This window comes from Penicillium verhagenii (assembly GCF_028828195.1).
Source record: "Penicillium verhagenii strain IBT 33310 chromosome Unknown utg000006l_segment0_segment0, whole genome shotgun sequence".
Taxonomy (NCBI): Eukaryota; Fungi; Ascomycota; class Eurotiomycetes; order Eurotiales; family Aspergillaceae; genus Penicillium; species Penicillium verhagenii.
This window is the reverse complement of record NW_026643170.1, coordinates 3,059,486-3,082,009: the sequence shown is the minus strand read 5'-3', so window position 1 is coordinate 3,082,009 and position 22,524 is coordinate 3,059,486. Positions and strand designations below refer to the sequence as shown.

General features: G+C 48.2%; 5 protein-coding genes across 5 annotated transcripts; 3 read left to right on the top strand and 2 right to left on the bottom strand.

Moving 5' to 3' along the window:
* Positions 1-1,798: 1,798 nt before the first annotated feature.
* On the top strand, positions 1,799-2,756 carry N7466_006527 (uncharacterized protein; the record flags this gene model as incomplete). The annotated part of the gene is made up of 2 exons (XM_057165924.1): positions 1,799-2,119; positions 2,190-2,756. 2 exons carry the CDS (start codon positions 1,799-1,801, stop codon positions 2,754-2,756), a joined length of 888 nt encoding a protein of 295 aa, XP_057021523.1.
* A 1,805-nt stretch (positions 2,757-4,561) lies between these two features.
* On the bottom strand, positions 4,562-6,256 carry N7466_006526 (uncharacterized protein; the record flags this gene model as incomplete). The annotated part of the gene is made up of 2 exons (XM_057165923.1): positions 4,562-5,498; positions 5,553-6,256. The coding sequence occupies 2 exons, from the start codon at positions 6,254-6,256 to the stop codon at positions 4,562-4,564; spliced, it is 1,641 nt and encodes a 546-aa protein (XP_057021522.1).
* A 1,705-nt stretch (positions 6,257-7,961) lies between these two features.
* N7466_006525 (glycosyltransferase family 4 protein) lies at positions 7,962-16,660 on the bottom strand (the record flags this gene model as incomplete). The annotated part of the gene is made up of 4 exons (XM_057165922.1): positions 7,962-9,298; positions 9,356-16,295; positions 16,378-16,467; positions 16,592-16,660. 4 exons carry the CDS (start codon positions 16,658-16,660, stop codon positions 7,962-7,964), a joined length of 8,436 nt encoding a protein of 2,811 aa, XP_057021521.1.
* An 874-nt stretch (positions 16,661-17,534) lies between these two features.
* On the top strand, positions 17,535-19,006 carry N7466_006524 (spherulation-specific family 4 protein; the record flags this gene model as incomplete). The annotated part of the gene is made up of 3 exons (XM_057165921.1): positions 17,535-17,776; positions 17,941-18,289; positions 18,683-19,006. 3 exons carry the CDS (start codon positions 17,535-17,537, stop codon positions 19,004-19,006), a joined length of 915 nt encoding a protein of 304 aa, XP_057021520.1.
* Positions 19,007-19,763: 757 nt separating this feature from the next.
* Positions 19,764-20,920, top strand: N7466_006523 (spherulation-specific family 4 protein; the record flags this gene model as incomplete). The annotated part of the gene is made up of 3 exons (XM_057165920.1): positions 19,764-19,849; positions 20,076-20,433; positions 20,615-20,920. The coding sequence occupies 3 exons, from the start codon at positions 19,764-19,766 to the stop codon at positions 20,918-20,920; spliced, it is 750 nt and encodes a 249-aa protein (XP_057021519.1).
* Between the last annotated feature and the right edge of the window lie 1,604 nt (positions 20,921-22,524).

Genomic DNA, 22,524 nt, shown 5'->3' with positions numbered 1-22,524 from the left:
TTGTCATCTCGAAACTAACAGAATCAATTGAATAAATATTCAAATGTTTTCAATCCTCTTCATCTGACCAGGGTATTCCATAACCACATCAGGAGACAATAGCACCCGGGAACACAACGTTCAAAATGGTTCACCGAAACCAAGCACGACAATTGCATCCCGTTTACAATTCGTGTCTAGAAGGTTGAATGTCAGTGTCACGAGGACAAGGTCCTAAAAAATCGGCAAACACCGGGCGTAGTCCGAAGATAAAGTAAAGGAAAGACTCGATCCGAATCACCCCACGACCTAAAGTGGCAAGCAGGCCCTGTCTAAGGAATAAATTTGTGTAAGCGGGAATTGTGGGCCTCCGGAATGGTCAGAACAGGGGCCACGGTAGCACTGACGGCTAACTTTACTCTCTAAATGTTTCCATCCCCAATTGGGGTTTTCTCTTCGGGTTTGCTGCGTAGGCCTGGTCCGTTGATGCATTGCATATGGCACATGGGGTTGAAACGTCGGAGTTGGACTCGCGCAACAGGAAGTCCGGTGCTCATTCACTTTCCAATGTATACTTGAGTTTCTTGTTTTGTTTGTGGAAATGTTGATTGTTAGGCCCCATGTCGTCATGAAATCGCACAATTGATATCTCCCAATATAGCACAATATACAAAAGCCCTGTTTTGGATATTGCTTATTGCTCGGGCCTTGTTCGCTTATAGTAGTTCGGCAGATTGTTACGGAGTAGTTCGTGTACACGTCAAGAGAAATCCAGGATTAGACCTCGGGATGGTCACGTCAAGCAACTTTTGGAGAGTACCTCACCCTGGTTCACTTTTCTGCAGATATCCACGAGATACATCATAGGAAGGCTGCAGCGGCAAGAAGAATCTGTGACATACCAATGGCTGTTCAACGGAATCTTGTAGGTAATGCTTTGCCTGACAGGTGCACTAGCAGGGGATCGCCCACGCTAGGACGATCTAGGTGAATTCTACGCCTATGACAGGGCTCAGAGAAGCAGGGTATGAATTTTTCCGCCAGGGGAATAAACCCCGTAGACCAATCAGAGGACATTAATTGAAAAGCGACGACAAAAGAGGAAAATCAGAGCCTAAAGGAGTAAAAAAAAACAGCCAAACATAGGCCAAAAGAGACATAATGCATGAAAAATGCATGAAACGTGTATAAAAACCGTCGGGTCCGACTTTCGGCCGGAATGAGCTTGGCGCCCCTTAAAGATTTGCTAAACCGTTGGAACCCACTGGTTCTTTCCGCTGAACTCCACCATTTGTCCTGTTCAGTATTGCATTTCTTCAGTGGCACTCTTGTCCTCCCGGATTCTATATCGATTCGGAGCCGGCCGTGGGGCTAAGGTGATCTCGGCAAGGCTTCACCGAATGCAATACTCCGTAAGTGGACTCGTGTTTTTCTATTTCTTTTTTTCAATTTTTTTTTTTTTCTTGCAGGGTCTCGAGCCGTGAAATGCCTGACATCACAAGTCCCAATCTCGGCTGGACGTCTCGGTCAAGATACCGTGAAGCCAAGTGCGTTAATCCGTGAACGTCCGGCCCCCCTGTTCCTTTGCAAGATCTATTAAACTTGTATATAAGTCGTGCTGCGGCCGATAGGAACTTAGTTTCCATTCCACGGTAACACAGCTCAATTCGATATATACTCTCAGCTTTCTCGATCTACCTAATCGCCACTTCCCATCTTGTGTGCACGGATATATTATATCTTTGAATTATTCTTGCCTCTTCCCCCCCTGAATCAGCCACTTCAAATCACCTTGGAAACATTCGATTTCTTCCACACAATGCCATTCAGTCAACGATCTCAATTATCCAATCTCTCCACATGCATGGACGACAGATATCTTAGTCAAGACCTGAGTCCCCAATCTCGCCCAATGGATCTTTTTTCCAAAGCTTCCGACAATCTTACTGGCAATTGGAACTATGACAGCGCGATCGATTTGTTCGCCTTGACTCCCGCCGATATGGATCCAGTATCTTTTGACTTCGCCGACAGCTTGACAAATGGCGACACCAAAGATCTTTTCATGGATCCATTCGGAACTCCATCTGCGATCAACGGCTTCACCATGCCCAACGAAGACACTGTTTCCATGTCATCGGTAAGAATCCGCTCAGAGCCAACAATCTTGGAACTGAAACCTTGAATGGATCCAGACTAACTTTTATCAGGACTTCGACAGCGACGATCAATCATGGTCTATGCGCCCCTCAATCGACATGACCGCCGAAATTTCCGCCCCCGAAAGCCAACTCTCCACCAAGCCCACAACCCGCAGCTCATCATCAACACAAAACACATCCTCAACCCGCTGGTCCTCAAGTCCAGAAATCAAACCTCAAGAATACACCATCGCCCCACGCGAAAAATCCACATCGGCTCGCAAAACACGCAGCCTATCCCAAGACTCCAACCACTCCACCTCCACCTCCACACAGGACCCACAAGTGCGTAATGCCGCTAAACGGGCCGCCCACAACATCATCGAGAAACGCTACCGCACAAATATGAACACCAAGTTCCTATCGCTGGAGAAAGCCATTTCCCCTGCTGGTATTGATAAGCGGACTTCGCGTGCTGGTGCGGGGTCGTTGAAAAAGTCCGAAATCCTGACTAATGCTCTTGCTTACATTGAGAGTATTCAGCTGGAGAACCAGGCTATGCACAAGGAACTTTCTGTGTTGAAGCAAAATATGGTTCCCAGCGGAATGTGGCGACACAAGCAGTCGCGTGCTTGATTATTCTGCATCGACTAGGATCTTACCATGTCCTGTTCTTATTTGCTTCAAGTTGTTGCTTTGGCTTTGATTTTCTTTTTCTTGCTACTCATTGGCTTCGGCTTTTTCATGACCGTGACGTGATGTATATCTAGAGCCGACATCCGTTACGGCTGCAGGAGTTGGGGTTATCAATTGGTTGGTGTTTGGATTTGGAGTTGCGATATCTTTTCTTTTCTTTTTACATGGTCCTCCCATCTCATCCTCATCGGGTCCTGGTTATATCAAAAGTGTCTTCTGTTTTTGTGGATATCAATATCCTCTACATGGCCGACAGGAGTCGGAGCTTTTTTTCCGATAGTGATCTAGCATTAATGTAATTGCCAAGACTCGGATGATTCAGAACGATTTTTAACTCTTGTTTAATGTAAAATAAATGTTCTTAAAAACACAGAATGAATAAATAAGAACGAAGAAGGTATGTACACGAAAATTGTTCAATGCTTGGGATATTGGAACAAACAGCAAACCCCACATGCAAATGTAGGGCTGGAGCTAAGCATAGTATTGGTTTCGATAAAACCTTGCGTCCATGGATGTTCCGTTGAAAAAGATCTCTCAAGTCGTTATGGTGGAAGGCTATTCATGTAAACAAATTTTACACTATCAATGATGATGGGAGAGTGTTGGGAATCTTGTAAAATTCTTCTCTGGTGTTAATATCTGTATGTTAATTCTGCTTAATACTAGTATGACCCCGAGCTCCAAGTTGAAATTGCGACCGTAATTTTAGATTACATTGACTAGCTTTCAAGCTTGAGAAACGGCAAAGAAGGAAACATGAGAAAATTAAGTAAGAAAAATAAGCAGCAGCAAAGAGCAAAGAGCAAATAAATCTATCTAAAGCACCCCGTAACGCTATGCCTGGTCTGAGCCGCCAGGGAAAATGATCCTTGCACGTCAAATGTTCATGGGATTTTCAATATCCCTTGCTGTGCTGAATCGAAACCGTCCGCTTGAGTGTTTCAAGCCATCTCGGACATACCCCCATCGAAGAGGTAATAGGGCTGACTCTCGATCTCCAGGATGGGCGTGACACGCAGCGCTTATAGCAGCGCTACATGTGCCGACTAGCGGTGCAGGGTATGAGGGTGGCTTGCTGTTATCATTAGTGGGAAATGGCCTATACTTTGAGAAAATTGCAAAGGCGATCATTGTGAAAATCATGACTCCGCCAAGCGTAACTGCCATAAGCATGGCAATTGGTGATGTCCCCACGAGAGATCCGTCCAGGTCCGGGGCACGGCCAAATTCTGGTGTCTTGTATGCAATGGTCTGAATGACGAAGATACTTTGTGAGACCAGCCAGTGAAGTACACTAGATGCGACCATCAAAGGGATTGAATATCGATATGGTAGAGATAGGAAGTAGCTTGATCTTTGGCATCCACGCGGACAAGACACACGGAGTGAGAGTCTTTGGGAACAGTAGGAATTCCACTCAGATGCCATCAACATGACAGATATGATGTTGTTGCATAAAAGATACAGACCGCTGACGAGAATTTGAAAGACGTTCACGTATATGGTGGCGAGAAAGAAACCTCCGTCCTGGTTCATGCTAGATAATAAACCCGTCAAGGATACACTCCAGGCTTGAGCAGTTCCGACGCCGTATGACCAGAGGGCTGGTAGGTCTATCGCGATACCTCCACTCTTTCTTGCGCTGAGGCTCTGACCAAGCTCAACAGACGTGAATGTCATAAACCCAGCGCACCTTTTCAATCAAAATTAATGTTTGGATTTTAAGAAGTTAGAGAATATACTCACAACAAAAGAGTCGAAATCCATTGCAGGATAGTAACTGAGGAAAACCACCGCCTGACCCTCAGTTTAGCACCGGGGTCAAACTCTTTGTGTTCCCTCTCTTCGTCTGGCCATTTCCCTCTGCTGAAATCGCTCTGAGTTACGAGCGAGAGATTCTTGGTATGGTCGTCTTCATGCTCTAGGAAGCTTGCAATGGCGTCGCCCACAGTAACAAGATAGGCTGTTTTCGCTTTTGTATCTCCCTCGTGCCTAGTGGAGAGACGACCTGAATGATGGAGACGGGCGGTACCAAATATACAAAGGAGCTTAATGAGGTTCAATCCACACACGATGATCAATAGAGCGTAGCTTACCCGAAGCTGACACTTATTCTCCATGGGATAAAGTCCACTAGCAGGAATGCAGTGATCCACCCCCGCCCATAGCTGCGCCCCAGAAGGGGCTGCTGGGGTTTCCTGCCATCTTGTAAAAGTCCAGGAATCCACGTATGCTGTCATAGCCGAGGCAGTGCATACAGTAACTCTTTGGCTGTCCGGCGGCAGTGCGTAATAGCCAAGAGGCGCCCAGGCAGAGCATACCCATGAATCCGCTTCTGTCCAATCTACACCAATGGACCCGTTTTCATGAGAAGCAGTTTCAAATGCCGAGAAGTTGGAAAGTAAAGATGATGAATTATCAATGGCAAATGACAGTTGGTCATATTTGCTGACATTGCGAGCAACTAGAAGCACGTCGCTGAGTCCATTGTCGCTATTTGTGTACCTCTCGATGCAATCGGCTCGAGAAAGAGGTGTTAAATGGGTCGCATTTCGACGTATTTGGTCAATGCCCGGCATCGAATAGTTCCAAGGCGTTGTATCTTCCAGGTAATCGCTCGTAACAACCCCAACATTGTACGACACTTTGGGAGAGGCCGCAAATACAACAGTGTTCCAACTGTAAAGGTAAGAATGTGGTGCACAAAATAAAATTTGAATGCTGTGTACTCACAATAGATGAAGAAGTCCAGAACTTATCATTAACAGCACCCAAAGGACTCTTCTTGGAGTATCAACAGCCCGCAGGTTCCGAAAACTCTGAATCCCGATGTCAAGTGTTTTCCGAGTCTTGTGTGCTTTCTCGATATCTTTGCGCGTGGGCGCAACTAAAAGCTGGGAGCAGTAGTTACTGGATCCGAGTAGAATGGTTGATAGAACGTTGATAGCAAAGTGGATCCCCATATTGTATGAATGGACATCGTCACAATTTGTGACGCCAGGAACGTCGACAATGCCTCCTATCCCCTTCATGGGCACATAGGAGTGGATGGCAAGCGAAGTCACAATGATATTGAATATCAAGACTAGCCCTGCTACTGACTGATGGACAATAAGAGCTACATCACGGTTGGAGAATTTTCGCAGGAGGGTGTTTGACCCTGGGTCCTCTGGGTGAACCTCGGGAAGCCACTGTCGAAGGAATTCAATAGCGGCGAATCGTGGTAATTTATCTTCCAGCAAATGGTCATCACTGGTAGTATCCAAAGGATTCGAAATAGTGGATAACACGGTGCTTGAGCTTTCATTCCAATGCGATCGACCTAGAACAGAACCTGGAGGAATCGTGTCAAGAGGAACTTGAGTCAAATATGCATCGTTTTGCGCGTGCTCAAGCAGACGCGAAGACTCGAGATCTGGCGACGGGCATGGAAGCATGTTCTGTTCACACAAGGGATATATTTTGGACCGCAATGAGAAAACATTCAAGAATGATCTACTCTCGAGATTAATTTGTGGCTCACCGAGAGCAAGGCAGGCTTTTAAAACCCATCACATAATTTCCACTGGCCTTTCTGTTTACTGTAGACTTGGCACCAGAATCTGACAGTCTAGCTAAAGCGGCGCTTACTGTAACCTAGTGAAAATGCAGGTAGGGTCAGGCACGAAGATATATGGCCCCTCTACCTTGAAGGAATGACCTTGTGCATTGAGGCTGCTGCAGAGCTCAAGAGTAGGGCGGCAAAAGAGAGCTTCCCACACGAATGGAAAACGAAGAGTAAAAAAAAAATTGACATACACCGGCTTGCCATTTATCAGTGGTCGCCTACTCAAGTCTTCACTTACCGGCGTGTGGCTTGTGTACATGTACAGTCAATAATCCGGTGGGTGCTGCCAGGGTAGGAAATGAGTGAGCGCCGCTTTACGGTCGGGCGACCGGAGGTGATAAGGGTAAGTGCGCTATAAATACTAAGGTGAGATTCAGGGCGAGGATCACTCAAGTCGCGTGGTCATTGTACTGACCCTTCCAGCTGAACAAGAACACAAGGTGATTGGGTTGTAAGTTCCCTCTGAAACCTCCCAGGAGGAATATTGGGGGGCCGGCGCTAATCCGCACCGGAAGCAATGGATGAGCTTCATGGCTTATGCGGCTCTAAAAGAAGCACTAAATGTACTATGGATAATTGTTGAATCAATAATGAATTCAGTATGTGTAATACAGTCTGATGATGCAAAATGAGAATTAAAACACATGCTTCAGTCTACTCGGGCATCCTAGTAAATCTGTGTCTGTAGCTATCGAGGAGCACCGAAATTCGCTTCGGTAAAATCTTGTATCCATGAATGCTCTGAAAAAATATTCTTTTGTCATAGTGTAAGGCTTTTCATCTAGACAGATTGTATATGCTCCATGGGAACAAAAATTTTGGAAAAGAAAAAAAAGAATTGCCGGAGGAAGGAATTGAACCCCCCACTTCCACGTATCCCCCTCTCAGTATACTGAGCATCCCAGTCTGGTAATAATAGCGTGCTGTACAGTCCAGACTGGGACGAGAATCACGTGGCTGTGTTACCGCTACACCACACCGACTCTTAGTAATCAGAACAACCGAAAATTCGAAAATGTGGGTGACGTCACCGCCAACGGTGGAAATTTTGTCGGCTCATCCCGCTCTTTTCCCCTAACTGGCCAAACCAATTGTTTGTAGACTCCTCACGGCGCTTTCTGAGCTGTTTGCACACTGCTTAACAAAATTGTTCACCTTCATTGTTTCTCCAATCCATGCATTTTTCTCGATGTTCTTCCACTCAACAATGTGAATGGCCTTTTGACCCCCTTTGTATTATTCCCATCTGCAAGGATTATTCCACCAGTCCCCATGCTAATCATACTGTCGTAGATGCTTCAAATTTATTGTTTTACTAGGAGTTCCAATTTGTATGTAAATTTAAATTTATTTGTAAATGTCAATATGTGTAAATACTATAAGATAGACATTATTTATTCTATGTATACAACAAGTGTCAAGAGTTATGCCGGGAAATTAATCGCAAGGCGGTATCAAAAACAGACAACAACACGCTCTAAAACAAACAGAAAACAAATGGGAATGGACATAAGAAAACAATAAGAAAAGGGGGTTTATGCGAGAGAGACAGGCGTTTGAGTGCCGGATGACCCAGACTGCCGGTAATCGCGCAACGACCTCCAAGCCCTGGGAGGAGCGGGGTGATACGACGAATCCGGAGTCCGAGGGAGTGTAGGAGTACTCGAGAGGTAGGAAGCGCGGTAAGAAGCATGCTTCTTCTCCTTAACAAAGAGACCACTGGAAGCACCAGACGAAACCGCAGTACGAGCAATGTAGCTATGACTCTGGTACTTGCCGAGCCAAAGCATCTGCTCGTGCTCGCGCAGGTAACGATGACTGGAGAAGGAGTTCAGCACGTTATCGCGACCCTTCATTCCAAGGGCACGACGCTGATCCTGCTTGGCATACATGCGGTCGGAGATAGCCTGGATTTCTTCGGGGGTGGGGTGGAATTCCAGCTTGGGGACGAGATCGCCCTCCTTGTCCTCGGCGAAGGGAGCCCATTGGTCCAGGAGAGCCATGACACGGATCTGAGCGCGCGCAAGAGAGTCGTAATCGTTAGGAGCCACGACCTCGGAGAATCGCTTGCCGGTTGCGCGGTCGGTGACCACACAGAAGGAGGCGCCGACGTCTGTGCAGACGACGGGGACACCGGTCAAGGCGGCTTCACCCATGGCAAGCGGGAGACCCTCGGAGATGGAAGAGTTCATGAACAACCAAGCATCCTGAAGGACAACCGATGGGTTACCGAGACCCTTGAGAATGACGTGCTCGCGGAGACCCTTGGAGGCGATGACTTCTTGACATTGAGAGGCGATGGCAGGAGCGCGCTCCATATCTCCGTAGATGTGCAGCTGGTAGTCGCGGAATCCCCACTTGTTGACGATGAGATCGGTGGCCATGATGGCGGTCTTGATATCCTTGACGTAACGGACGTGAGACAACATGACACAAGTGGGTGTCTTGGTCTTGATCTTCTCGATAGGCTTGTACTTCTCCATGTTTGTGATACCGTTGACGACAGGGTCGATCTTGCGGGCGAAAGTGCGACGGTGCTGGAGGGCACCCTCGGCAGTTCCGAGTTCTCGCTCCCAACCGGGGTTGAAGTACTCGGCGCAAGGAAGAACCACATCAGCGTGGTGCTCGACAAGAACACAAGACAGGTGACCAAGGGCGATGAGAGTGCTGTTGACGAAGGTCGAATCGAAAGACACGGCAGCGGAACAGAAGACAGTCATCTCACGGAAACTGATACAGTGATCCCAGACGTGGAGGGCACACTTGCGCTTAGCCTTGCACAGGACACCGTAGGTGGCGCCAGTGAAGTGGTGGGAGACCTGGAAGACATCGGGAATTCTCTCGGGGACCGGAATGGAGAAGATGAACAAGTCTAAAAAATGTCAGTAAAAGAAGGAAAAATATCAGAGCAAGAGGAAAATTAACTTACAGCGATGCCACATGTCCAAAGCATTATCGAGCTGCTGCAAAGACGGGAGCTCAGCATCCCACCACTGGGAAGCCGGGACAGCGTCATCAACATCATCAGACAACCAAAGTTGGCGCCAAACCATCTTGACAGTATCACTCATCCAAACATCGTTCCAGCTGCGACCGTGCTCAAAGTAGGTGTTCAAATCAACAAGGGCATTGGTGGCCTCTTCAATGTGCTGACGAGTCAAGCTGATCGTGCGAGCGCAACGAACAAGCTTGGTCAGGATCGGGATGAAGTGCTTCTCAATATCATTGACGCGAGTATCCTGGGCGCGTTCAACGACAGCGGAATCGAGGCAGTTCTGGAAAACACCGTGAGTAGGGTTGAGGAAATCCAGACCCCATTGAGGAAGAATAGTCAAAGACTGGACATTCCTCTCGATCTGGAACTTCGGCACACCGTAATCGTTGGCATTCTCAGAAAGAATGTGCCATCTGATACCGTTAAGGTCGTTGATCATGTCGCGACGACAAGCAGAAACACCACCTGGTTCGTTGGGCCAAGTAGCGGTATCCATGGCGAGAACGTGGAGCTGGGTGTCGGTATCCTGGAGTTGGGTGGACAGTGTGCGGGTGTTGATTCTGGAATCACCTCCCTGTCCGAAACTGGACAGATCGCTGATCTTGAATGCCATAGGAGTCCAAGAGCTGATATCGGGATCAATATCAACACGAGCGAGAATGGTATCAGCCTGTGCATCGATATAGTCACCAGCAGCCTCAAGACGACCGAAGTCACGGTTGCGCCAGTAAGGAGCAAGGACACGGTCGGAACGTAGGAGAACTTCATCAAGGAAAACGGTGGTCACAGCATCGAACTTCTTGCTGTTCTTCCAGGACTTCCACAGGTGAGTACGAGAGCGCGAGGTGGGGATGGGACGAGACTGGACGTTCAAGCGGAGCAGACGAGTCAAGAAGTTCGACTGGAACGACTTGAAGAAGAACAGCGGGTTGTCGTGCAGGAAACTACTCTTAGTAGGCTTCTCCAAAACGTGGAACCAATCATCACGGATCATGACCGGAGTGGTAACCTCTTCACCATTGAGCGTAGTAGCGATAGTCGGGTGGAACTTGTGGTCGTAAGTCCACTTGGCGTAGTGAACATCAGATCCCTGGATGAACGAGGCCTCGCTGACACGAGGGTAAGGAATCCACTTGTTCAGGCGCTCAGGTCGGTGGGGAGGAGGCATGCACCAGGTGACGTTGATTCGGATGTGAGGGAAGATGTATTCACCACTCAGGAGCTCGTCATCGAACTTGGCATCCTTGCGGAACTGGTACTGGAACTTGACGGGGTTAACACCTTGCATGGCAGATCCGGAGACAATGTAACCACGGTTATCATATTGAATGACTTGGCCACTGTTTTCACCAGCAGTACAGTTTCGCTGAATGGGAAGCTTCTTGGCACCGGCATCGGCGTACTCGTAAGTGAAATCGTTGATGACCTGCTTGTCCTTGTACTCCTCGCGACGGCGCAGAATAGTCTTGTCAGAGTAGGTGTTGATGGCAACGAGCTTTGATTGGTCCTCAGGCTCCTGGGCGTGGTTACCAGAGTATTGGTAAAGACGAGCAGTGCGATCGGGCAAAGGCCGGTAGAAGCAGGTCATGGGTCCAGTAAGGCTCTCGATAACGATGCGGTCCTTCTCGATGGTAGTCTTCCAGCCACCAGTCGCCTTATACAGCTCAGAGACGTTCTCACGGCCGTGAACAAGGACAAGAGGGATGAGGATTCTCTGAAGAAGCTTGCAGAATGACCAAAGAGTGTTGAGCAGGATGCTGATGGGGTAGGCGAAGATGATTGGCTGTCCACGGAGAACGTAGTTGAGCTCACGCTGGTACTCAGGATCGGCCACAAGACAAATCAAAGTGAACTTGACGATTGTATTGAGGCTGTGGAACATGCGACTGACAAAGAGGTTGACCAACTCGCGGAAAGGCAAGTTGGCGCCAATAGGAGGAGGCAAGAGACTCTCCACGGGCTTCTCGTAAGTCTTATCCATGAGCATGGGGTAATCCGGGTAGGTATCAGCCTCCATCCAGCGCTGGGCAAAGAAGTTGACAGAGAGAGACATGCCAACACCAACATTGTAGCGGGCGATGTAAGTGCAGACAGCCTGGAGATCACCAGCGTTGGCTCTTTCCTGGAGCCAGTTCAGCTCATCAGCCGCAATGTGACCAGGGCGTCCAGAGCAACGGCGAACCAAAAGGGACCGGGCACTCTCGGGGAGGTTATCCCACTCGAGATCAGCGTCAATACCGAAGAGAAGGTGGCGGAGGAAAGTAACGCGACCGTGGTTGACGACACGGGCACACTCGGTCGGGTTGCGCTCCAACTGGTACTTGACACCTTCGGGAATGGACAGCTCAAATGGATCGCGGTGCTCCATAACCAACAGCTCGGACATCATCGAGTGATCGTGAGAAAGACCCAATCTGGCTTCAGTGGTAGCCTGGACAACAGCTTCGGCGATAGTCTGGCAGTTGCGGCGAATGTTGCTAGTCCAGTCTTGTCCTCCAAGGCCAGGTCCAACAACGACAAAGATGCGGAGCTGGTTGCCAGTCAAACGAGCAATGGAACGGATACGCTGCTCCTTCTGGAGAAGGTGCTCGGAGGAGACAAACTCAACAATGGTCTGACCGGTTTCCCAGAGACGAACAACCTCGTGAACAAGGCGGTCGGCATCGGGGAATGCAGCCTGCACAAGAAGCGAGCTTCTCCATCCAGCACCAGCCAAGATGTTCTTCTTGACTTCGGAACCGGGGTGAGTAGCCGCATCCAGGCGGTAACGAAGCTCGTCATCCAAGGAGCTGATGTTGTCGAAGGTGGCTGCCATGGTGGTCTGAGAAATATCCAGGTAGGGCTCAAGAGAACTGCAAGTGTAGGTAGCGGGGACTCCGCCCTCCACAGGCTTGGGGATCAGAGACTTCTTCCAGGTGGGCAGACCAATGTTCGCCATGAACATCGAGTAGATAGCAGCTGTCCATGTACCAGATGCGAGACCGATGACACTGCTCCATGTGAATGGAGGAAGAGTGATGTGCAGGATCAGACCAGTGAGGAAACCGACAAGCGATCCGAGGGCGAGACAGCGAGCTGCCTCGGAACCAGTGAAGATACGGTTGTATTGGTAGAACAGAAGACCACTGTAGGCACCAAGGTAGGCAAGGTACATGATAGTGGAAGTTCGCTTATCCTCAAAGGCCCACATGAGCGCCACGGAGATGGCTGCACCCCAAATGTGGAGGAAGAAGAACTTGGTCAGGTTACCCCAGTACAGCGCCTGTCTATCCTTCTGGTTGACATCGAGAACTTTGCGCAAGCCGTCCAATGAGCCGATAGGAGAACCGTTTCGCTTGGTCACAGCAATCCAAAGGGGCTGGGAGACAGCATCTAGGAAAAGTGCACCAGTCAGGTAGTATCCCAAACCGAATCCAACAGACAGACGGTACTCGGAGCTGGATGCAGTGGAAAGACCAACAAGAGCCTCACCAGTGAGCAGGGCAGTCCATTTATCGATCAAAGCAATGACGAAGTAGAGAATACCACACCAGACATCAGCACCGGTGTGACGCCAGTGAAGGAAAGCATTGTGCATGCGGATACCCTTCTGCATATCAGCAATGGTATCAACAGCCGCCTTCAACTGCAAGTTCCACGTGGGACTGAATGCAAGGGGAATCTCAGTACGCGAGTACCGGCAGTACCAGACAAGCAGGAAGAAAGTAGAGTCGTAACCCTCGGCCATTTTGCGAACGTAAGGATCGGTTGTGGCCTTTGTCCAGGGTGAACGCTTTGTCTCCTTCTCCACGGCCTCGAAGAGAGTTTGGCGAGCAATGGAGGTGCAGGAGATTTGCTTGAGCAAAGCCGGGCTAGGGTTGTTCAGCGTCTTGACATACCAGTCGTACACTTCACCGTCAGTGGTAGTGGGAATAGACAGGTACCAGTGGTTCCACATGGAAATGACTCGGCGAGCTCCGAGAAGGAGGGAAGTGACGAAGCAACCAACAACACACAGGTAGATGACCGAATCATGTCCCACCCAGAGTGTAACGAGGGGCGAGATGAACAGGATCGGAACACAGCTGATGATGACTGTACGACCAGACTGGAAGTGGAATCCAGGTAGCTGGTAGATGGACAGCACCGACAGGAGCATGAGGTATGTGGATAGGAAGAAAAAGTAGAGGAAGAACAGGATACCTGCCGCGAAGCCGTGAATGCAGCCAATGACGATCATCGCAATGATGCCACCAACGAAGACGACAGCGAGACCAGCGATGAGACGAGTCATGATGAACATGCCCATTGCAGGGAAAGCCATCGCGTACAGGTAGTATGTTCCACCGGAAGTAATCCAACTACCAAATCCACCACAAATCAACAATGCGACCATAAGTGCGGTGGTAGCCAAAGTCTTGTCAATGTCACTCATGAAAGTAGTCAAGTACAAACCACGACCGACGGTGGTCAACATGGTAATATCAACGAGGGCTGGGAGAGCGAAGATACCAAGGAACGTAATGCGGTAGTACCAAGGAACGACAATCTTGTCACCCTCGGGGTTCAGATCAATGTCCATGGAAGCGTAGGCGGTCGGGATTTCAGTGAAGGTATCAGAACGACGAGTGGGCTGGTGAGTCTTGCAGTATTCGCGGTACCGAGCTGAAATGATCTTGCCCAGCTTCATGGCAGTCATATCCAAGAACATCTCACAACGAGCACCGAGAGCGTACATCTCAGCAAAACAAGCAACCTGAACGGTGTGAATGTTGGGCAGAGGGTTACGGTCAAGAACCTCGAGGTAGATTTCGTCAAGAGAGATACGGCGGAAGGCACAGAAGACGGCAGTTGCGAGAATGTCAACACCAGCATCGATCGAACCCTTCTGGAGAACGTTTTGCATAACCTCAGCGAGCTGTTCGAGAGTGCGAGAGTCGCGTCCCATCAGAATTTCAGGCAAACGAGCATCAATCTCCAAGAAAAGATCCTTGGCAGCAGTAGCATCAGGAGCCCAGCAGCCTTGGTCCCGGTAGTAAGCCAAACGAGCATTGACCACATCATCGGCAGTGGATCGACCGCTCAAGTATTCACTGGAGCCAAGAGCGCGAATCTGACCAAGAGTAGGAACCTTGATGAGCTGGTGCTCGGTGCAAGAGCGAACATTGGCAGTCAAGTGCGCGCACTCCTTGCTCAGGGTGGTAGACAGACGTCGCAACCAAAGCAAAGCCTCGGTAGGAGTAAGCTGCTGAATGTCGCTGATGATACGGGGAGAGAGGCTGGTCCACTTGGTAGAGAGATCACCATTGGCGGTAGCCAAAGCGATCTCGGCCATGAAACACTGGAAACGAGAGTATCCTCGGCTGGACATGTAGGTGTGCAGAATAGCACCGGTGCGGCCGACCTCACACTTACCGGAAAGGTAAATGTCGAGGGGACCAAAACCGGGGGTCTTGTCGTACATACCCCAAACCTGGGTCTCCATGCGAGTGCGGAAACCAGAGTGCAATCCAGAGTAAAGGCGAATGCGGTCGTTGTCGGTACCATCACAAGTGACGAGAAGATCCTTCAGCTCTCCGGCGACCTGGGATCCCTCTCCACCGAAATCTTGCAGAACACGAAGCTCATCGGCCATTTTGCGGAGAGCCGCAGGCTTGATGGGATCCAGCAGCTTGAGATCGCGGACCTGGCGTTGACCCTGGAGGAGATCGTTAATATCCTTTGCGGTGAGATCGAGACCCATCTGGAAACATCCCAGTCCAGTGTAGTCTTCACCATCGGGAGAGATTGAGAAGGGGTTGGTCATGTGAGGCTCGTTCGGGGCGGCCAATTGAAGTTCATCAATTGAAACCATCTGCTGATCACTGGCGGCGGATTCGGAGCGAGGAGCAAACAAGGCGAGTTTGTTCTTGAGGTCGGGCACGAAAGATTCAAGAGTGTCGTAAATCTCGGAATTTCCAGAAGGCAAGGTGGTGATTTCCTCATTTTGGCGCCAAACTTCGTGGGCCTCCAGGGTCTGATCGTTCTTCATCCACATCAAGGCACCAATGGGCTCGTTGAAGACAGTCGTAGCGGCGGCAATGGTGGCATCGGTGAGAGCAGCCTTGGGGGCAATCCAGCTCATGGCGCTGTTGTAGTTGCACCACTTGAAGCTGCGGTGCAGAACATCGTGCTTAATCTGAACACCATCGTCCACAGTATCCCACATGGCAAGAGTAGAATCACCAATGGGCTTCTGGGCTGCGACAATTCGCATGACAGTTCGCATCTTCTCCATGTGCCAGAAGTTGCAGCGGTCACCATCAGTTCGAATCGTTCCATTGCGGTAGACAACACCTCGGATGGGCGTCCAGTCGATTTCACGGCATTGCTTTTCACCAAGGTATTCGATAGGGCCGAACTCCATCCAAACATCCAGACCAAGACTGTTCACAAATTTGACGACCTCGTTCAAGACAACGGGTTGGAGATGAGCGTGGCAGTCGGCAAGGAGAACACCGCTGAACTGAGCCTGCACATCCTGGGGACGCTTGAGGGAATTCAAGGTCTCGTTCAGGACGTGAATTGCGCGAATCACTTCATCACGGTGCGATCCACTGTCGGTTGCGACCAGTTTGCGGACATCGAGGCGGGCGAGAATGTGGGTGGCAGAGCAGCCATCGGCGACGGCTTCCAAAACACCGCTTTGCAGCGGATCCAAAACGGTAACATCCCATTGAGTTAAGATGCTAGCTTGATCCTTTGTAGGTGGGTTGGCGAAGCTTCCAAGGTAAACACCGAATGTTTTGGGTTCCTTTCGATCGGATTCGGGAGTGTATAATGTTTGTGTCTCTGTCTTTAGTTTTTCAATATAACGTGTAACATTTGATGGTACTTCAGAGAGTTCGTGTCGAGCCTAGGAAATGAATAATGTTAGTATATTTCACATGTCAAACTCGGACTTCATTTTTTTGAGAATCTTCGGGCCGATCACTTACACGCCAATGCCGAACAATGCTACTGCCGATTAAGTAAATTATATAGCAAGCACCGAGAACAATTGTGGCGAGGAGGCCGATGGCCAACACCTAAGATGAAGATTGAAGTTAGAAATGGCTTCTTTTTGTTTAAGTGCAGCTTTCAAGGTGCCAAGGTTCTCTCAATGCAATTGAGGAACTTGCCAAAAAAGCCCAATTGATTCACACAACTTACCTTTTCCCACCAGGTGTTGGTCATTCGGCTCCATCCTACCGCCGACAAGCCCAAGTAATCGGGCTTCATGTTGACGGTGAGTCAAGAGTAACGAGTGAACAAAGAAAGAAAGTAAAAGGGTCCAAACCCCGTGTTCTAAAGAGTTCCCCGTCTGCTCTCTTGAACAGTGGGGGAGAAAGTGGAATAAGTATATGGGCTCAGCGCCACCAGGTCTTGACACGTCTAGTCCACCGGCGAAAACCGATCAATTACATGAATTGTAATCAAGATGCAAAATTAGGAGTCCGGATCCGAGAAGCTTGGGGGGCACCCACTGGTTAGGGGCTTAGATGCTGTCTCGGGTATCCTTCATTCATACTTAGTCCGTGTTGGCTAAGTTGGCTAGGTGGGCTAGATCGAGGGGCCAAAGAATACGGTGTATCACAGTTACCGATGCTAGAAATAGATTTTAATTTTTTTTTTGGGTCTAAACGAGCCTCTGCATGCAAGTCTCAGTAAGACCATGGACTAGTATTACGGGGATAGCGAAATAAAACCCTGTTGGGGTAGACCAAGTGGAGACAGGGATTTGTGGCTAACACGCCTAACAAGCCATTTGTTCCGATGATACAAGCCGGGTTCGCCTAGCGGTATTGAAGGATTTCAACGCTAAAGTAATCATCAATCATAAACCCCAAGACTTTTTTTTTTCTTTTTTTTTTTTGCAAGTCTTGGGACGGCTCGGATTTTATTGTACATACTGTAGTTCTCTTATTTTTTTGATTTTTTTTTTTGCCCCCCGTCGTTGGATATCTGGTAGAATCCAAGTTCCCTCCAACTTGAACCAAGTCAGCATTATCATAATCCATAATTACAAGTCTCTTTCCCCCCTCAGTTGTTGGGTGATCAATTGTCGTCTTTGCTTGCTTTTTGCTTTTATCTCCCATCTCTTTTTTATTTCACAATGGAGGCCCTTAAGCCTTCCGAGGGTGTCACACCACCACTGCGTCGGAAGTTCAACCTGCGGCGTCCATGGTGCCTGGCAGGGCTGATCACCGCAATCCTAGTGGTTATTATTGTAATTGTGGTCCCTCTGGCGGTGATCCTTCCAAAGAAGAATGCACACAAGGGAAAAGCATCTAAAGTGCTCTACCCTGTGTATGTCTATCCCACGACCAACACCACTTGGGATCCTTTATATGAAGCGTAAGTTTGTTTTTTCAATGTTGTTGAAACACTAAAGCGAGAGAGAGAAAGACAAAAAGGAAAAGGAAAAAAAAAAAAAACACATAAAAGGATCAAAAGAGACAGATCATTTGGTTTCATTCCAAGCTGTATGGAGCTAATGTGTTAATCTCTTTGCCAAACAGAATTTCGACATATCCCGAAGTTGACTTTGTGATCATCGTCAACCCTTCGAGTGGACCTGGGGCCTCCACCCCAGACACTCAGTATGCGACCGCGGTTCGTCGACTGGATACTTATTCCAATGTGCAAAAGGTGGGATATATCCCTACCAACTATGCCAACCGCAACATCACCGATGTCTTGGATGATGTGGCCAGTTATGCCAATTGGACCGCAACCTCGACAGCTCTGGGAATGGATGGTATTTTCTTTGATGAAATCCCCTATGATTGGAACTCCACCAAAGCCGAGTACCTGAGCCAAATCAACGCAGCGGTTAAGAGTTCCAGTGGTATCCAATCGCCACACTTGGTGAGTCCTCTTTTTTTTTCTTTTTCTTTTTTCTTTCCTGCCTTGTGATTTTATTTTTTCTGGTACTCGTGTTTCTCGTGTGAAAGAACCTGCATGAAAAAGTGGAAAAGAGTGGAAATTGTGGAAATGGGAGTGGAAAAAAGTGGTAAGAGTGGGTCTCGGATCTGGAAGCATCTAATCTGTCGAACCTCTCGATCTAGCGATCGTTGGTACGAAACGGACACGGCCGGAGGTGGAGTTGGGCGTTTCGCTCTCGTTTATATTTTCGCTCGGCTCTTTACACTTGGGCTTTGCTTTTCGGTGCCTGAATCGTTGTTTGGCTGTTTTTTTTTTTTGTACTTGCTTTTTATGCTCACGAACCTGTTCGTCCTCATTACTGATCCATCGTTGCAGATTATCCACAACCCAGGCACAATCCCGGACTCCCAATACGACGATGACACCACGGACATTACGGTCGTCTTTGAGCAATCTTATGATTACTATCTAACCCAGGAGAAAGTACTTGCCGAGGACCTAAGTGCCTCAAATCGCGGCAACTACTCTTACATGCTCCATTCGGTCCCCACCATGACCAACCACAGCCTCAAGAACTTTGTGGATGATCTCAGCCATCGCGCCGCTTATCTGTTCCTGACTACCTTAACTTCCAACTACTATGAGCAGTTTGGGTCTGAGTTGGACCAATTCCTCAGTGTTGTCCCCACCAAGAACTGAGCAACCCGATCTGAATTTTTGCTCCGGGCGGTTCACTGGAGTTGGTATTAAGAAGCGAGTGAAACGCCCCGGTGTATCAAAGAGAGACCCCGAAAAATTACCGAAGAGAGAGTGAAAAAAAAAAAGAAAAGATAAAAACTCGTGGTTAGACCGCGATGCGCTGGTGGCTGATGCGGGTGATTGCCAAGGTTTGAGGCGTGATTTGACAGGGGAAATTTGGGTGATCGGACTTGTTCCTGTGGAATGTAATGTAATGAAGAATTTTGCTGGTTATCTTTTTTTAATTCAATTTTTTTTTTCTTTCAGCCTCGTGGATATCGGTCTTTTCTCCCATTTTGGCCCCCGGTTTTAATGGTTTTTCCCTGTAAATTTATCCACAACGGAGTGGCGCGAACTCCTGAGCTTTTAGCGCCCTTTAGCGTCCCAAGAAATTCGAGAATTGTACTTCTTTCTTTCCTGCCTTTTCTAGCCTAGTATTTTTGTATTTTTGTATTCTTTTTGGTTTTTTCTTACAGATTACTTTTTTATGGTATTTTTTTGTTCAGTTTGAGCCTGATGGTCAGCACTAGGAATTCGGCGCGGGCACTTATAAATCCGGCCTTTGGAGCCACGTAGGAAGAGTCCCCTTTGCATCCCCCAGACCGGTGAAAACGATTGGTCCTTGAGATTCAGGGTCCTCGAAATACAACAAATCTGACAAAATCGACAAAAACCCAAAAGGAACGAAATCGATATTATCATCGAATATTGTTCCAGTATGGCGACTCTGCCCAAATCGACGGTCGTGGTGCCGTTGTATATCTATCCATTGGACTCTGAAACTTGGGCTCCACTCTATGCAGCGTGAGTTCTCTCTATCTTCTTACACGGGCCACCCACACAAACAACCAGATCATGAAAAGGTCTGGCCATGAAAGAAGACAAAAACAAAAAAGACCAAAAAAAGCCATCAGCCATCAACCATCAAAAACACGAGCAATACGAAGAGAGCAATAGGCGACAAAGCATCATTGATGAGGGGAAAAGAAAATTCAATAGTTAATAACAACTTTTTTTGGGATTCTACCAGCATCGAGGCCAACCCAAACCTTGACTTTCTAGTCATTGTGAACCCAAACAGTGGCCCAGGCGAAGGCGCTCTCCCCGACGACAATTACTCGCGAGAAGTTCCTCGGTTGAATGGGTACCCCAACGTGTACACCGTAGGCTACATTCGAATCGACTACTGCAACAAGCCCCACTCGACAACCTATGCGGAGATCGAACAGTACGCGAGCTGGTCAGCCGATTATGAAACTACCGGGCTGGGAGTGCGAGGGATCTTTGTCGACGAGACTCCCAACCATTATACGGCCGATCGAGCCGATTATCTGAGAGAACTAACCGAGTTTATCAAGAAGACTCCGGGTATTCTTGCCGATCGATTTGTAAGTGGATATATCTAAACCCATTCTCCGCACCCAAGATTCGTTTTGAAGACGCTACCGACGCTACCGGGGGATCCGGCATGGCAAAAAGAGGCAAGCGAGGAGAGGGAGGGAGAGAGAAAGAAGGAAAAAAAAAAGACCCCAAAAAAGAGGCTAATGAACTTTGTACAAATGTGGCTAGGTGGTCCACAATCCCGGCACCCCACCAGACGTGGTGATTAGTGAATCCGCCGATATGTTTTTTATCAGTGAGGAGCCCTACCCGCGCTACCGATCGGACGAGGTCCAGAAGTGGCTGGGGCGATTCAAGTACGAACGAATTCGCTCCGGTGTCATGATCAACGAGGTTCCATTGGATGATCTGGAAAATCTGGTCCATGAGCTGCGCCACAAGGCTGCCTACATCTTCGTGACTGAAATCTCTGGTGATTTTTATGAGCGCTTTGGTCCCCACAGTTGGAATGCCCTTATGCAGGCTCTGCAGTAAAGTCGGTGACCTCGGGACCGCAGGGAAATCCAGGAACAACGTGGGTCTGATCTAGTTACAATTGGGGGGGGGATAATGGATACTCCGTGGAGAATGAATACATAACTCAAGAAATATACAGAAAACATTAAAACGATGGGGTATTATGAGCTTGGGTTTTTTTGCACTTTTTTTTTATGATTATAATTTTTTTTTTTTTGTTTGATGTGTTGTCTGAGTACTTTGTCTCTATATAGCCCTTGGCCTTAATGCATACTTCGTATACGGAAGCCACTAAAGCCATTTCCGGTGTGTCAGAGACGGGCGTGGCGCTCGTATGGTATTGTCGTCCGTTCCTGTACCTGGTAAAATATAACGCCATTCTTTCCAAATATGTCCGCACTCCGAGCGGCAGGAACCAAGAGCTGTAGAGCTTCTGATTGGCTGGGAAGGCTTCGGAGTAATTAAGGTGTGGCCCGGTAAATTACCAAAAATAAATATGAGCAATACCATAAAATACCAGCGCCCAAAAATACCCGAAAATCAATAATAAAAACAAAAATAAAACAAACGAAACCAATAGCTGGGCTCGTAAGCACTCTTTACGCCTCATGGCGCAACAGATAACGGGTGAAACCTGCCTTATCACATTTGGCATTTTTCCCCTTACCCGCTGTCTTCTATGCAAGGGGTGACAAAAATCAGAATACTCCGTACACGAGTTACATGTAAGTCGTACAGAAAAGATGTCTCCGAAAATCTAAGCCCTAAAGAAAGGTGCACATATCACAAAATTCATTTCCACCCTAGGCGCGTAAAGTTCTACAAGTCCATATCACTTTCTTTAATGGACTCGATCACCCCAACCTTAAATTCGGTCAATGCCGAATCTTCAAATTGAAGATCTTTAGCCGATGTATCCGGATCCGGATGCAATTCCTGTAAGGCTAATCCATCAAAGGTGCTACCAGGGGTCACACCAGCTCCATTTGGCCCACCGGCCTAGACCCTCTACTAAGGCATCAGCTTACTTTCTGATGTATTTTACGGCTATTTTTGACCTGTGCAAGCTGAGGTCCCCGAGACCTCTCAAATGCGAAACCATACATCGTACACGTGGCGGAGACGAGGTTGGGATTTAGAACCCTGGCATTATACATCACGCCGAATTTGTAAGAAGTCAAGCGAACCGACAAGAATAAACTTGGGAAAGTGAGACATACGATCTCGTCTCGCCTATCTGCAGGGACGATGTACTCCGTACGGGGTAAGTAGGGTAAAATAAAATAAATAAAAAATGAGAAATTGGAAATAAAAGATTTTTCAATTAAGAAATTTCTCTGTACAGACCCAGTCCAGGTCCCTGTTTGCCTCAAGACAGAAAAAAAAAATGTCCCCAAGGAATTATAGCCCCGCGCCTTAGTCTTGTTAATGTGGCAAAGTTCCCCGAGCTGCTGGTTGGATTTTTTTGTTCTAAGACAAGAGTAAAAGAACCTATCCAAATCCACAATCCAACAAATGCCGGCCTCTTCAATTGCATCTAATTTCTTAATTGCTACCTAGTCCTTAATTTCTAATTCCTTAATCTCAAACTTGCCGGGTAATGGATCATGGACGCTCCGTGA